This window comes from Leucoraja erinacea, chromosome 15 (assembly GCF_028641065.1).
Source record: "Leucoraja erinacea ecotype New England chromosome 15, Leri_hhj_1, whole genome shotgun sequence".
NCBI lineage: Eukaryota > Metazoa > Chordata > Chondrichthyes > Rajiformes > Rajidae > Leucoraja > Leucoraja erinaceus.
The window spans coordinates 39,535,639-39,552,740 of record NC_073391.1 but is presented as its reverse complement, the minus strand read 5'-3'; the positions used below and the strand labels follow the sequence as shown (position 1 = coordinate 39,552,740).

General features: G+C 45.4%; 1 protein-coding gene across 1 annotated transcript in view; it reads left to right on the top strand.

The window, feature by feature from the left end:
• The first annotated feature begins 14,441 nt into the window (after positions 1–14,441).
• Positions 14,442–17,102, top strand: part of LOC129704241 (protein bicaudal C homolog 1-like) — a 221,285-nt gene continuing 218,624 nt past the window's right edge. The window contains exon 1 of the mRNA XM_055647242.1: positions 14,442–15,060. Coding sequence (XP_055503217.1) covers positions 14,841–15,060 — 220 coding nt within the window. The 5' untranslated portion in view covers positions 14,442–14,840. The remainder of the gene's footprint in view (positions 15,061–17,102) is intronic.

The window sequence follows — 17,102 nt, the reverse complement described above, 5'->3', positions numbered from 1 at the left end:
TGTATGTATATATATATATATATGTATGTATGTATGTATATATATATATATGTATGTATATATATATGTATGTATGTATGTATATATATATGTATGTATATATATATATATATATATATATATGTATGTATATATATATATATATGTATATATATATATATGTATATGTATATATATATGTATATGTATATGTATATGTATATGTGTGTGTGTGTGTGTGTGTGTGTGTGTGTGTGTGTGTTGCAGATTATATACACATATATACATAAATACACAGATAAAGTGCAATAGGCTGTTATAGTTCATAGTTTGTTTGAAGTTGTGTTTAATAGCCTGGATGTTGCAGATTTCAGGCTCATGTACCTTCTACCTGATGGCAGTGGAGAGATGCGTGTGTGGCCAGGATGATGTGGGTCCTTGATGATGCTGGCAGCCTTTTTGAGGCAGTGCCTGCGATAGATCCCCTCGATGGTAGGGAGGTCAGAGCCGATGATGGACTGGGCAGTGTTTACAACTTTTTGCAGTTGCTGGTGTCCACATGTTTATTTTCTCCACCAAAGATCTGCACTCTGACCGCTGCGGGTCGAGACCCTTCCTCGCCACCCATTCCTTCCCTCCAGAGTTGCTGCCTGTCCTGCTAAATTACTCCAGCATTTTGTGTCTACCTTCGATTTAAACCAGCATCTGCAGTTTTTCCCTACCCAGGCACAGGCACTCCCCCTGTGTGAACTTCATTGCTGGAACTTTGTTTCCAGCTGAGCAGCGCTTCATGTCACGCTGTCCAGGAGGTGGTTCCCCACATGCCCGGACACTTGTGCAGAGACATTTCCCCAGCCTTATAATGTTTCTTCCTGCTAAGTTAACCTGAATCTCACAGAGCAAATGATGATTGAGTAATTTGTTAAAACATCACTAATCAATACAACACTAACGGAAAATAAATTGAAGTTTTCGAAGGAGGAGAGTCAATAATTCATCTTCTGACAGATTGCCAACAAGATATGTATGTAAGGCTGGGACAGTTGTCTAATGTGTAAATTTCACATTTTTAGCATTATTTTCACTTTTCTGATGACAGTATTTGTCCATAGCATTAATTAAATGATGGCTGAAATTACTTGGAATATATTTCTCCCGCAAAGACTTGTTCATTCTATGATAAAACCTGCCATGGTTGTATTTGCGTGGGAAAATGAGGCAAGGCTTTCACATTGAAAAAGACCTCGAAGGAACTCCCTGTCACCGCGTAGATTTTATCCAGGTGCTCTGGTTTCCTCCCACTTTCCAAAGATGTGCAGGTTCATCGGCTTCTGTAAATTGTCCCTAGAGTACAGGATATAACAAATATACAATTGATTATTGGTTGGCATGGACTCGGTGGGCCGAAGGACCTGTTTCCATACAGTATCATTAAATTAAACTTAACTAATTTGCTACAATGCTGAGAACTATATTTTGCACTAAGTATATTTTCCTTTGCTCTATCTGAGTTTGCTGTGATTGTATCTATGTGTGGTATATCTGATCTGTTTGGATAGCAAGCAAAACAAAACTTTTCACTGTACCTCAGTACATGTGGCAATAATAATTAGTGGATCCTTAACTTCCTGACCAATAGACCACAATCAGTGGGGGTAGGTGACAAATCATCCTCTACAATATTTACCAATACTGGTGCCCCACAAGGATGCGTTCTCAACCCCCTACTATGATCCTTATACACTCATTGCTGTGCAGTCAAATACTAATTCAACTCAAGCTACACGTCCACAGATGACACCACTGTAGTGGGCCGGATATTGAATAATGACAAGGTGAAGTACAGAAAGGATAGTGAGAAATTTGTAACTGGGTGCCAAGACAACAACCTCTCCCGAACTGTCAGCAAGACAAAGATTGTAATTGACTTCAGGAAGTGAAGCAGAACAACATCCCACTCTACATTGATGGTGCCGATGTAGAGATGGTCGAAAGCTTAATGTTCCAAGAAATAAATATCATCAGCAATTTTTCCTGGACGAGCCACATCAAAGCTATGGCCAAGAAAGCACACCAATGCCTCTACTTCCTTAGAAGGCTCAGGAGGTTTGGCATGTCCCCAACAACTAGGGTTGCCAACTGTCCCATATTAGCAGGGACATCCCATATATTGGGCTAACTGAATTGGTTTGTCCCATACGGGACCGCCCTTGCCCGTATTTGACTGCTACTACTCGGGTCGGGGGGACTGTCGGGTCGGAGTGTCGTGTCCGGCTCGGCCTCACCCGTCCTGAAGTTGTGCAGCCCATGGAGTGCAACAGCAGCAACACCTCGCCCATGGCCCCATCAGTCGGCAGCCTGGTCAGCTGTTTGACCTTCGGATCTTTGCTTACCGCCGACACCACCACCCCTCCTTCTCATGGCTGATCATCGGTTCATGAGTTGGATGGGGCTACTGGACGTCACCCGGGCCAAAGCTCCTCAGCTGGCCCGCCGGCTGGGCTTTGTGTGCAGTCTAACACCCGGGCCAACTCATCATTCACCCAGCCACGGCCGAGTCGGTCAATGAATTGCCGTCAGGTATTTTTCCCTTATTTTGACCTTTTGTACCTTATTTGAGAGTGAGAAAGTTGGCAACCCTACCATCAACCCGAACCGAAACATCGCCCATCCAATTTTTCTCCAGAGGAGCTGAGTTACTCCAGCACTTTGTGTTTACCTTCCATATAAACCAGCATCTGCAGTTCTTTGTTTCTACACAAAGGAACCGTGTAGATGTGTACACCCTGATTTAGAATCACCACCTTTTCAAAAACTCTTGAAACTATACACCCCGAATAATGAAACCATGCGATGCAGAATCCTCCAGCATCCTCTGTTCACGAAACCCCGGGTACAGAGACAAGCCCAGTATTCTAACCTGATGCTGACTATTGCATGGGAGTTAAGTGTGTTTGTGGGACTTTCTTACAAACAACTTAGAAACATAGAAAATAGGTGCAGGCGTAGGAATAGCTTCGAGCCAGCACCGCCATTCAATGTGATCATGGTTGATCATCATAAATCAGTATTGCATTCCTGCTTTCTCCCCATATCCCTTGATTCCGTTAGCCCTTAGAGCTATATCTAACTCTCTAGAAACCATCCAGTGAATTGGCCTCCAGTACCTACTGTGGCAGAGAATTCCACACTCACAACTCTCTGGGTGCAAACTTGGCAGCTGCATCACGACATTTCGCACACCAAAGAGACTCATTTGCCTGGAACAACCTCTTGGAATTGTGAAAAGCGCAAGTTTTTAAAGACTTCCTTAACTTCATTTTGTTTGCTGGAAAGAAATGTAGCCGCTTGGCATCAATAGCGGCAATTTCAAGGGTGGATCGGGACCGAGATGCTCAGTTGCTCCTGTGCAGAACGCTATGCTGGTGGTGCCTGGGACGGAGAGACATGTTTGAGGAGAGTATCAGAGAAGGCTTGGAACTCTGCACCTAATGAGGTGGCTGGCTTGTTCTGTGCTTTCTCCTTCGTTGACTCTCTTGTGTTTGACTTTTCACATGGAAATGCAGGAAATGGAGGGATATGGATCATGTGCAGGCAGAGGGGATTAGTTTATCTTGGCAGCCTGTTTGGCACAGACATTGTGGGCCAAAGGGCCTCTTCCTGTGCTGTACTGCTCCATGTTCTAGTTTTCTGGTCCCTGTTGGTTGGGGATATAATTGATTCACTGGCTGGGGTTAATGAAGGAGCTAGCATGCTGGGAAGCCAGTATATATATACATATGTTAACATTTCACTAAACATTAGCAGGTGGTAGAATCCTTCTCCAGTGTTATTTTACTTTACATGGACAAAAGCTAAAATGTTTCTGGGACTGGACTTTACCTTACACTAAACGTTATTTCATTTACCCTGTATCTGTACACTGTGGTGGCTCGTTGTAATCATGTATTGTCTTTCCGCAGACTGGTGACACGCACCAAAAGCTTTTCACTGTACTTCGGTACACATGACAATAAACTAAACTAAACTAATCTGATGATGGGGGAATAAAGAAATGGCAGAGGAGTTGAATAATTTTTTTGCATCAGTCTTCACAGTGGAAAACACCAGCAACGTGCCTGAAATTCAAGAGAATTATGGGTTGGAAGTTAGTGGAGTGGCTATTACTAGGGAGAAGGTGCTTGGGAAGCTGAAAGGGCTGAAGGTGGATGTCACCTGGACCAGATGGACTGCACCGTAGGGTTCTGAAAGAGGTGGGTGGGTTTAGAGATTGTGGAAGCATTGACAGTGATATTTCAAGAAACACTGGAGACAGGAAAGGTCCCAGACGATTGGAAAATTGCCAATATTACCTCGCTGCACAACAAGGGAGCAAAGGTGAATAGTGGGAACTATCAGCAGGTTAGCCTGATTTCGGTGGTTGGTACGTTTTTAGAGTCCATTATAAAGGAGGAGGTTAAAGAGTACTTAGAAGTTCACGATAAAATAGGTCGAAGTTAGCTTGGCTTTGTGAAGGGGAGGTCTTGCTTGATAAATTTGCTCGAATTCTTTGAAGAAGTAAATAGCAGGACATACAAAAGAGAGTCAGAAGATGTTAGTTTTTCAGTTGGCCTTTGACATGGTGCCACACGTGAGGCTGCTAAGGAAGATGAGAGCCCACGGTATCAAAGGGCAGATAGAATGGGTTTAGGAGGGAGAGATAGATTGAGTGGCGGAGTAGACTTGATAGGCCAAATGACCTAATTCTATTCGTATCACTTATGACCTTATGACCAAACCAAACCAAACCAAACCAAACTAGAGATTATCCAAGCCAAGCCTGGACATGTTTTGAGTTCCAGCTGAGAATATTAGGAAACAATTAGAAGCAGGAAAGCTGACCAATTATTTTTTTCCACCCTCGGGGCAATGAGGTGGGCTGGCACAACTGGACGTGGTTGAGAAGGAGGAAGAGAATTATAGCACTGAGGAAAAGAGAAGCAGAAATGCACCCCAAGGCACTTCGCAAACGCAAACCAAATGAAATGGAAAATTCAAGTCCCTAAACCCAATTTAATAGCTACTTTCCGATAAATGACAATTGCTTAAATGTCCAAACACCTTTATCAACATTGATAACTAAAGAAATATTACCTGGCAATTTGTGTCAAAACTTAGACATGCACAGTTCATTTAGGTATATGTAGTTTTTTACGTTAAAAAACACGATGATTGCAAAGAAAATGGAACAGCACTGTGGGTTTTCTATAGGGCTGCCCTTTTTCCAGCGTGTACATTTGTTGAGTGAAAACTATGAGGATGTGTAATGTTGAAAGGGCCATCTGTAATATGTCACTTAAATATTAAAATATAACACGGATGGATTTCATAGAGCCCCTGGCGTCATGCAATGAGCAGGACAGACTGAATAACTCGACTCACCGAGTATTACAGCTTGACTGAAGTGTTGGAAGTTTTCAACATTCTTGATGGATAATGGGGATTCAAAGTGATTTCAATATCAGTGAATGTTTGCAGTTTTTCACCAAATTACTCTTCTATCAGTAGAGTTGCTACCTTACAGCCAGTGAATCGGATTTGATCGTGACTGTGGGTGCTGTCTGCAGAGAGTTTGTACATTCTCCCCGTGACCCAGTGGGTTTTCTCCGAGATCTTCTGCTTCCTCCCACGCTCCAAAGATGTACAGATTTGTAGGCTAACTGGCTTGGTATAAATGTAAATTCCCCCAGCGTGTGTGGGATAGTGTTAATGTGCGGGGATCGCTGGTTGGCGGGGACTTGTTAGGCCCAAGGGCCTGTTTCCGCGCTGTATCTCTAAACTAAAAATAAATTAAACTACCCAGATAAAACAGAGCTAGACCATTTTTTTAGCTTTCAGTTCCAAACTCTGGCTGCTCTACTTCGGTTCATGGTGATACTTGTATCTGAGTCAGAAGTCATCGGCTCAAGACTCACTCCAAAAGCTTCAACCCAATCATGGCCATTCTGTGATGTAGCACTGTGGGAATGCTGGTCAGTTGGGTATCATATTGCAGATGTCCCATTTAACCTAGGCACTTTATTCTTCAATTGGATGTGGAGGGACCTCATTGAAACTTACCGAATAGTGAAAGGCCTGGGAGAGTCTAGGACCAGAGGCCATAGCCTCGGAATAAAAGGACGTACTTTTACAAAGGAGATGAGGCAGAATTTCTTTAGTCATAGGGTGGTGAATCTGTCAAATGCATTGCCGCAGTAGGCTGTGGTAGTCAGGTCAATGGATATTTTTAAGGCGGAGATTGATAGATTCTTGATTCGTACAGGTGTCAGAGGTTACGGGGAGAAGGCAGGGGAGTGGGGTTGAGGGAAAGGTAGATCAGTTATGATTGAATGGTGGAGTAAACCTGATGGACCAATTGGCCCAATTCTGCTCCTATAACTTATGATCTCATGAACGCTGTTCTCGAGTAATATTTCTTCATCAATCAATATCATAGAGGTAGATTATTTGCTCATTGTTAATGTCTTGGCTCTGTCCCATCCATTTTCACACAACGGGTGGTCGGGGTGTAGAACAAGCTGCCAGGGGAGGTAGTTGAGGCTGGGACTATCCCAACATTTAAGAAACAGTTAGACAGGTACATGGATAGGACAGATTTGGAGGGATACGTGGGCAGGTGTGACGAGTGTTGCTGGGACATGTTGGCCGATGTGGGCAAATTGGGTCGAAGGCCCTATTTCCATGCTGTATCACTCTATGACGCTATTTCGGAGGCAGAAGTTAGATCTGCTTTCACATGAATAAACTCTCAGAAAGCCGTTGGCCCAGAACGAGTCCCTGGAAGTGTTTGCCTATAAACTGGGCATAGTTTCACCAACATCTTCAACCTCTCACTTCAACTTTCCCCATCTGCTTCAAGGAAACCTCCATCGTTTCACTCCCTAAGAAAAATACAGTTTCAATGACTACCGCCAGGTGGGTCTTACATGATGAAGTGGTGGTGCAGTGGTCGAGTTGTTGCCTTGCAATGCCAGAGACCCGGGTTCGATCCATACTATAGGTGATGCCTGTACGGAGTTTGTACATTCTCCCTGCGTGGATTATCTCCGGTAGCTCCGGTTTCCTTCCAAACACCAAAGAGGCACTGGTCAGTAGGTTAATTAGCTAGGTAAGGGTGTGTAATATAGCGTTAGTGCGCGTGGATCGCTGGTCGGCGTGGACTCGGTGGGCCGAAGGACCTGTTTCTGCGCTGTACCTCTAAACTAAACTAAACTAAACTAAACTAAACTAAACTAAACTAAAGTGCTTTGAAAGACTGGTAATGGCCTATACTTGTGCCAGTCTTCCAGAAAATCGACGTGTCCCATAACTCACAGGAAAGATACAACTAAGTTACAGAGATAGGTTGAATAAGTTAGGTCTTTATTCTCTGGGGCGCAGAAGGTTAAGGGGGGACTTGATAGAGGTTTTTAAAATGATCAGAGGGATAGACAGAGTTGATGTGGACAAGCTTTTCCCTTTGAGAGTAGGGAAGATTCAAACAAGAGGACATGACTTCAGAATTAAGGGACAGAAGTTTAGGGGTGACATGAGGGGGAACTTCTTTACTCAGAGAGTGGTAGCGGTGTGGAATGAGCTTCCAGTGGAAGTGGTGGAGGCAGGTTTGTTGGTATCATTTAAAAATAAATTGGATAGGCATATGGATGAGAAGGGAATGGAGGGTTATGGTATGAGTGCAGGCAGGTGGGACTAAGGGAAAAAAAGTTGTTTGGTACGGACTTGTAGGGCTGAGATGGCCTGTTTCCGTGCTGTAATTGTTATATGGTTATATGATATATCTATGGATAATGCCATTGATTCGTTTAGTTTAGTTTAGAGATGCAGCGTGGAAATTGGCCCTTCAGCCCACCGAGTCCGCGCCGACCAGCGACCCCCTATACACTAACATTACCCTACACACTAGTGACAATTTACAATTTTTATCAAAGCCCAATTATCCTACAAAACCTGTACGTCTTTCGAGTGTGGGAGGAAATTGGTGCACCCGGAGAAAGTCCAAGTGATCATCGGGAGATGACCAGACAGCCCCCTCAGTCAGGATTGAATATAGGTCTCTGGTGCTGTAAGGCAGCAACTCTACTGCTGTACCACCGTGCCACCCTCTTTCTGTTGCACTATAATCTGCCCTGGATCACCTTGTCATCAGGAACACCAATGTCAGGATGCTATTCATTGACTTCGGCTCAACCTTCAGCATAGACATAGAAACATAGAAAATAGGTGCAGGACTAGGCCATTCGGCCCTTCGAGCCTGCACCGCCATTCGATATGATCATGGCTGATCATCCAACTCAGTATCCCATCCCTGCCTTCTCTCCACACCCCCTGATCCCTTTAGCCACAATGGCCACATCTAACTCACTCTTAAATATAGTCAATGAACTGGCCTCAACTACCTTCTGTGGCAGAGAATTCCACAGATTCACCACTCTCAGTGTAAAAAATTAATTTCTAATCTCGGTCCTAAAAGACTTCCCTCTTATCCTTAATCTGTGACCCCTAGTTCTGGACTTCCCCAACATCTGGAATAATCTTCCTGCATCTAGCCTGTCCAACCCCTTAAGAATTTTGTAAGTTTCTATAAGATCCCCCCTCAATCTTCTGATTCTAGCGTGTACAAGTCAAGTCTATCCAGTCTTTCTTCATATGAAAGTCCTGCCATCCCAGGAATCAGTCTGGTGAACCTTCTCTGCACTCCCTCTATGGCAATAATGTCCTTCCTCAGATTTGGAGACCAAAACTGTACGCAATACTCCAGGTGTGGTCTCACCAACACCCTGTACAACTGCAGTAAAACCTCCCTGCTCTTATACTCAAATCCTTTTGCTATGAATGCTAACATACCATTCGCTTTCTTCACTGCCTGCTGCACCTGCATTCCTACTTCCAATGACTGGTGCACCATGATACCCAGGTCTCATTGCATCTCCCCTTTTCCTAATCGGCCACCATTCAGATAATAGTCTACTTTCCTGTTTTTGCCACCAAAGTGGATAACTTCACATTTATCCACATTATACTGCATCTGCCATGCATTTGCCCACTCACCCAACCTATCCAAGTCACCTTGCAGCCTCCAAGCATCTTCCTCACAGCTAACACTGCCCCCCAGCTTTGTGTCATAACACCAAACAAGCTCATCACTAAACATAGCCACAATGCCTCCATGTGCATCTTCCCCATTGCTGTCTGACTCTTGACCTTTCCAATCATCTTTTTTCACACAACGTTCCTGGAGTTGCTACCATGGACACACACTCTTAACTTTACCTCTTTTGGTTATTGTACTTTGATATTCCTTTGTACAACTTGGTCCGTAGGTTAAATGTGGATGGAGGAACTGCAGATGCTGGGTTAAACCGACGATAGACACAAAAAGCTGGTGTATCAGTGGGTCAGGCAGCATCTCTGGAGAAAAGGAATAGATGACATTTTAGGTCGAGGCCCTTCTTCAGGCCTTTCTTCGGTCTGAAGAAGGGCGTTGACCCGAAATGTCACCTGTTCCTTTTCTCCAGAGATGCTGCCTGACCCATCTGAGTTACTCCAGCATTTTGTGGTTTGTGGGTTAATTGGCTTCGGTAAAATTTGTAAATTGTCCCAAGTGTGTAGGATAATGCTACTGTATGGGGTGATCGCTGGACAGTGTGGATTGGGTGGGCCGAAGGACCTGTTTCCGTGCTGTATCTCTAAAGTAAACTCAGAATGGGTGACATTTCGGGACAGTATGAAGAAGGGTGTCGACCCGAAATGTCACCTTTTCCTTTTCTCCAGAGATGCTGCCTGAGCCGTCTGAGTTACTCCAGCATTTTGTGTCTGTCTTTGGTTTGTGGGCTAATTGGCTTTGGTAAAATATGTACATTGTCATAAGTATGTAGGATAGTGCTAGAGTACGGGTTGATCGCTGGACGGCGCGGATTGGGTGGGCCAAAGGACCTGTTTCTGTGTTGTATTTCTAAAGTAAACTCAGATTTTACATTGCAATCTTGCAATTTTCTGCTGTTAGACAAAAGTGCTGGAGAAACTCAGCGGGTGCAGCAGCATCTATGGAGCGAAGGAAGAAAGGTTTCAGCCCGAAACGTTGCCTATTTCCTTCGCTCTATAGATGCTGCTGCACCCGCTGAGTTTCTCCAGCACTTTTGTCTACTTTCGAATTTCCAGCATCTGCAGTTCCTTCTCACACATTTTGCTGTTTTCGTTTATCGTTGAATTTAATGTTGCATCTAACATTAACATGAATACTGTTTACTCTATGAGCTTCATGTGTACAAGGAATTTCATTGCACCCTGATGTAGATGAAAATAAACTAATCTTATCTAATGAGACTTCCTAATGAGAATTCACGTTGCAATTATAGCCCTTTACCAGTGGAGGCACTGATGTGCATCCATAGGGTGCGAGTTACAAGTTGCAATGATAAAAATGAATGTAATCATCAAACATAAAAAGTTAATGTATGTTTTAATTAAAAATATGATAATGTTCGTTTAAAGATTACATATTGTAGATTAGGTGGCATAAGTCATCCCCCATGTACAATATTAGATTCAAATCATAGAACGTTGAACAATAAGGTACAGGAATAGGCCGTTTGGCCCACAATGTCCGTGCCGAACATGACGGAGAGTTAAACTAATCTGCTCTGCTTGCACATGATCCAAATCCTTCCATTCCCTGCATAGTCATGTCCCTTTCCAAAAGCCTCTTAAGTACCACTAACTTCATCTGCTATCACCCAAGGAAGCGCGTTTCAGGCGCCCACCACTCTATGTGTAGTAAAACGTGCCCTGCACATCTTTTTTCACCCAGGAACTTTTATTTATTTCACTCAGAGAGTTGTGAATCTGTGGAATTCTCTGCCACAGAAGGCACTGGAGGCCGATTCACCGGATGTTTTCAAGAGAGAGTTAGGTTTAGCTCTTGGGGTTAAAGGGATCAAGGGTTTTGGGAAAAAGCAGGAACGGGGTACTGATTTTAGATGATCAGACATGATCATATTGAATGGCGGTGCTGGCTCGAAGGGCTGACTGGCCTACTCCTACAAACTTTAGATGCAAGGAACTGGACGTACTCCTACACGTGGATGAACAACATTGTGGGTTACAACCCTTGTTCAGACCCAAATCGTCACCAATCTATGACCTCCAGAGAAACTGCCCGGCCCGCTGAGTCATTCCAACAGTTTGTGGCTTTTTTCCCTTTAAACTTTGGCCCTCTCACCTTAAAGCTATACCCTCTACTCTTTGACATTCCCACCTTGAGAAAAAGGTTCTGACTGTGTACCCCCAGATTGTGGATGATCAAGAATTAGTATGGAAATTAAGTGCCGGAGTAACTCAGCAGGTCAGGCAGCATCTCTGGAGAAAAAGGACGGGTGCTGTTTCGGGTTGGGACCATTCTTCAGGCTGACATTTGTCATTATTTGAATTAGTATTCTTAATTGACATTTTGTGATGAAACCAAATGAGGAAACAAACTGCAGAAGTTGCAAATCTGAAATAAAAACAGGAAATGGTCAGCAGGTCAGGCAGCATCCGCGGAATGGAAGAAAAAACCTTTAAAGTTACTATTTCAGGCCAAAGTTTCAGTTTAGTTAATTGTCACACATTCTGAGGTACAGTGAAAAACTTTTGTTACGTGCTAACCAGACAGTGGAAAGACCATACATGACCACAATCCAGCCATTCATAGTGTGCAGATACATATTACAAATATCATGAGTGTACCCAGCATTTTCTGTTTTGGGAAGATGCTTGGGCTAAGATCAGGAAAGCAGGCAAGGCTGTGTACTCTCTCCTCTCCTCTACTCTCTCTACACCAACGACTGTATCTCCACTGACTCCTCTGTCAAGCTTCTCAGGTTTGCCGACGACACAACCCTGTTTGGACTGATCCAGGATGGGGAGGAATCTGCCTACAGACAGGAAGTGACACAGCTGGCATCCTGGTGCCATCGCAACAACCTAGAGCTCAATGCTCTTAAGACAGTGGAATTAATTGTAAACTTTAGGAGAGCTTCCCTTCCCCTCCCCTCACGCCACGCACCATCAACAACACCACAGTCACATCTGTGGAGCCGTTTAAGTGCCTGGGAACCATCATCTCCAAGGACCTTAAATGGGGGGGGGGGGGGCCGCCATCGACTGCACAGTCAAAAAGGCACAACAGAGGATGTACTTCCTGCGGCAGCTGAGGAAGCACAATCTGCCACAGGCAATGATGGTCCAATTCTACACGGCCATCGTAGAGTCTGTCCTCGCCTTCTCCATCATGGTCTGGTTTGGCTCAGCCACCAAACACGACACCTGGAGGCTGCAGCAAATTATCTGATCAGCTGAGAAGGTTGTTGGCTGCAACCTTCCCTCCATTGATGAATTGTACACTACAAGGGACAGGAAATGAGGGGTAAGATCATCTCTGACCCCTCTCACCCTGGCCACAAACTCTTTGAATTACTTCCATCTGGAAGGCGATTTTGGACTGTCAAAGCTGCCACAGCCAGACATAAAAACAGCTTTTTTTCCATGAGTAGTAGCTCTACTCGATAACCAAAAATCTGTAGCTTCCATTTGCTCTGGTATTTTATTTAATGCACAAGTTTAATCAATAATGTTTCATTATTAATGTTTAATGTTTTTTGTGTAATTCCTAACTGTCACTGGATATCATGTTGTCACTTGCGGGCTGAGCACCAAGGCAAATTCCTTGTATGTGAATACTTGGCCAATAAACGTAATTAATTCATTCATTCATTCAAAACGTTTACCAGATGTGGATACTCTGAATCTGGGGGTTCAATTATCTTGGGAAATGTATCGTCAACCTGGGAAGGCAGTCCATCTACGAGAGGGAAAAAACTCTGATTTAAAACTTCCACTGCCTTGTGGCCATATCCAGTCTTGGAAAAGGCTCCAGGAGTAAACCTCAAGAAAATTCAGAGTCAGAGCCCCTAAGGCAGTTCGTCGTTGTCTACAACCTCGCTCTGGCAGTTCCTGCGATGGCGCTGGTGCCAAACTGTAACGGCCCTGCTGTTCCTTTGGATCGATCAGCGATGTGGAGAGGGGGGACGTGCTGCATGGGCAACAGCCTGTCCTCCATATGACATCGCCCAGGCTTGCATTCCGACCATGGTCATGGTCAGTCATGATCAAGAGGGGCCTACTACTACTACTACTACTACTATCTATATACTGTGAATGGATCGGTCTGAGCTATAGGGAGAAGTTGAGTAGGCTGGGTCTCTATTCCTTGGAGAGCAGGAGGATGAGGGATGATCATATAGAGAGAGGTGTATAAGATCATGAGAGGAATAGATCGGGTAGATGCACATAGCCTCTTGCCCAGAGGAGGGGAATCGAGGACCAGAGGACATTGGTTCAAGGTGAAGGGGAAAAGATTTAATAGGAATTTGAGGGGTAACTGTTTCACACACAGGGTGGTAGGTGTATGGAAGGGGAGAAAAAAACAAGAGTTAATGTTTCGGGCCAAAGTTTCAGTTTTCAGTTGAGGCTGGGACAATCCCAACGTTTAAGAAACAGTTAAACCGGTACATGGATAGGGCAAGTTTGGAGGGATATGGAACAATTGCAGGCAGGTGGGACTAGTGTAGCTGGGACATGTTGGCCAGTGTGGGCAAGGTGAGCCGAAGGGTCTGTTTGCACACTGTCTCACTCTATGACTGTAATCATGTACTATCTTTCTGCTGACTGATTAGCACGCAACAATTTTTTTTCACGGTACCTCGGTACACGTGACAATAAACTAACTAAGTAACAACTTTCTGCTTATATCTCATTCAGATGTTCTATATCTCTCCATATCACCGTCCATATCTCTCATTGTTCCCGATGTTGGGGAAGTCCAGAACAAGGGGTCACAGTTTAAGGATAAGGGGGAAATCTTTTAGGATCGAGATGAGAAAAACATTTTTCACACAGTGGTGAATCTCTGGAATTCTCTGCCACAGAAGGTAGTTGAGGCCAGTTCATTGGCTATATTTAAGAGGGAGTTAGATGTGGCCCATGTGGCTAAAGGGATCAGGGGGTATGGAGAGAAGGCAGGTACGGGATACTGAGTTGGATGTGCATTAGGGTTAGCCATGATCGGATTGAATGGCGGTACAGGCTCGAAGGGCCGATTGGCCTACTCCTGCACCTATTTTCTATGTTTCCCTTTCCCCAGACTGACGAAACCGAAACGTCGCCTATTTTTGTTTCGCAAGAGATGCTGCCTGACCCCGCTGAGTTACTCCAACTTTTTGTGTATATCTTCGCTCTGACCCAGCATCTGCTGTTCCTTCCTGCGCAGCTTCAGTGTTTGACTCGGGGGAGAGGGGGGTGGGTTGGAATTCCATTCCCTTCTTCAGTCTGTGTTGTGGACAAGAATCCGCTGAAAATTTTTTTTTAAAGAAAATACAGATGGAAGAAAATGCAGATTTAAAACACACACTGTTCCAGAAATGTGGGTGTTTAATAAGTCAGATAGAATTGCATTGCAAGGGGTTAATGCTGAGTAGACGATGCCGTTTCTCTCAGCGTTGGCTCATTCGGTCGTTCACTGAGGAATGACTATTGTAATAGGTTACAGATTAAGTTGCAATGGGACTACTTTGGGTGGAATTGTGCGGATGGATTTGCTAAGTGGGGTTTGCTCTGCAGAGTTGTGTGTGAGTGAGGGGAGAGAGAAGAGAGAGTGTGTCAGAGTTGGATGCAGACTGGATGTGTTTGCCGAGTCCCAGTGCCCCGGCCGGGTCAGTTGGAAGTGAAATTGACCAAGCGCGGCGCTGCTGCTGCTGCTGCTGCTGCTGCTGCTACTACTGCAAGCGATGGCGGCTCAGGGCGACTGTCTGAGCGGCTACCTGGTGCCCTCGCAGCCGCTGCCAGAGACCGGGGCAGGCGACCCCGGCTCCAACAGCGAGAGGAGCACCGACTCCCCGCTCGCAGCCTCCGAGGACGATGCTCACACTCTGCCGCACTGCACTGACCCAGACTGGCTGGAAGAGAGGTTCCGGGTGGACCGCAAGAAACTGGAGGCGATGTTACAAGGTGAGAGACACAGAGAGAGGAGTGAGAGAGAACCTCCCGGGGTGATGTTACTGGGAGGCAGGGACTGTGGGAGACAAGTCAGGAAGTTTTGAACCAACTTTCTCCACATATCCCGGTCAGTGAGGGGCGGGGGACAATCTGAAAGGGGGGGGTGGGGAGTGTGGGGTTGTTGTGACGGAACGGGTCGCTGAAGCCTGGAGCTCAGACTAGGGCTGTTGGAAAGTTATGTCCCAGACTGTTATTTCACCAGGAAAGCCAGTTGACAGCTGAAATAAACGCGCAGCCGCTATTTCAACGCAACTCCTTCGGGAGTCTGTCTCCGCTTGCCATTTGCGTCCCGCGTCAACCCCGCTATGGAGAGCGGAGTTAACAGTATGAACTGAGTCGGGACAGTTAAATGTGTGCCCCGGGACACCAACTGAGGCGCCTTCGCGTCCACGCTCTTGAAGCAGCCTGCAGCATCTCTACAGTAGACACAAGGAACTGCAGATGCTGATTTACCCCCCACAAAAAGACACAAAGTGCTGGAATACTGAGCGGGTCAGGCAGCATCTCTGGAGAACATGGATGGGCGACGTTTCGTGTCGGGACCCTTCTTCACATTGATTGTTTAAGTGGGGGGGGGGGGGGGGGGGGGGGGGGGGGGCTGAATGAGAGGTGGGGGCAGGACAGGACCTGGCAAACTTTTTTTTTGTTGCATGGGCAGCTTACAACCCAGCGTTATGAAGGTTAATTTCTCTAATTTCAAGTAACCCTAGCGTTCCCTCTCTCTCCATCCCTCCCCCCCCACCCGCGTCGTCCTGCTAGTTTAACTGTTCGCGTCTCTTCGTTATCACCTCCACAGCCACCAATGGACCATTGTGGGCTCCACTCTTTCCTTGGCCGTTGGTGCCAGCTCGGATGTGTTCTGTACCTTTTCACACCTCTAGTTTTCCCTCTCCCCCGACTCCCAGTCTGAAGAAGTGTCTCCACCCGAAACGTCACCTATTCCTTTTCTGCAAAGATGCTGCCTGACCCGCTGAGTTACTCCAGCATCTTCATGTAAACCAGCATCTGCAGTTCCCCCCTGCACACAAGTGATAGACCGTTGCCCAGGTTCCTGTTCAGAAGGTTCATGGCTTGAGGGATGTTGATCTTGTTACTCAGACCCATTGACAAGTTACAGTCCAATCCCCATGTACTATTGAAGGGCACCATACCAGCTCTTAGTCTCACTCTGGGACAAAAGGCAAAGTGCTCGAGGAGCTCAGCGTGTCTTGGGTTCTTGAGTCACAGCTTGTTACTCGACGTGGTTCATTATACGGTTTACAACTGAGAGAAATCCGAACAATTTGACAGTTTAACAGCACTGGGCCTCTACGCGTTGGAGTTTAGAAGGTTGAGGGGGGACCTCATTGAAACTTACACTCTATCTATGTCTTTCATTATTCTGTATGTGGAAAGGATGTTTCCACTGGTGGGAAAGTCTAGGACCAGAGGTCATAGCGTTAGAATTAAAAAGGCGCTCTTTTAGAAAGGAGGTGAGGAGGGACTTCTTTAATCAGAGGGTAGTTAACCTGTGGAGCTCTTTGCCACAGAGGGCTGTGGAGGGCAAGTCAGTGGATATTTTTAAGGCAGAGATAGATAGATTCTTGATTAGAACAGGTGTCAAGGGTAATGGGAAGAAGGCAGGAAAATGGGATTAAGAAGCAGAGATCAGTCATGATTGAATGGCAGAGTGGACATGATGGGCCAAATGGCCTAATTCTACTCCTATTAGTTGTGAACGTGAACATTTCAGCTGAACGTTAAATCCCATCGACGGGTGTAGCTATCCCAGGTTTGTGTGCAACTGTGTATTTTTGAAGTATGGTTTTAAAAAAAACCCACTGAGAGTTGATCAACATTATGAAGCGTTTAGCCTGATGCTCACGACCTGTGTCGCTGGTTTGAGTGATGACTGGAGCTTGTACCTTGTCACCTCTTCCCCCTCCTTCACCTGGTTTCATCTACCCATTTTTTTCCCCTTTTATCTCTTTCCACCTATCAACCAACTGTCCCTC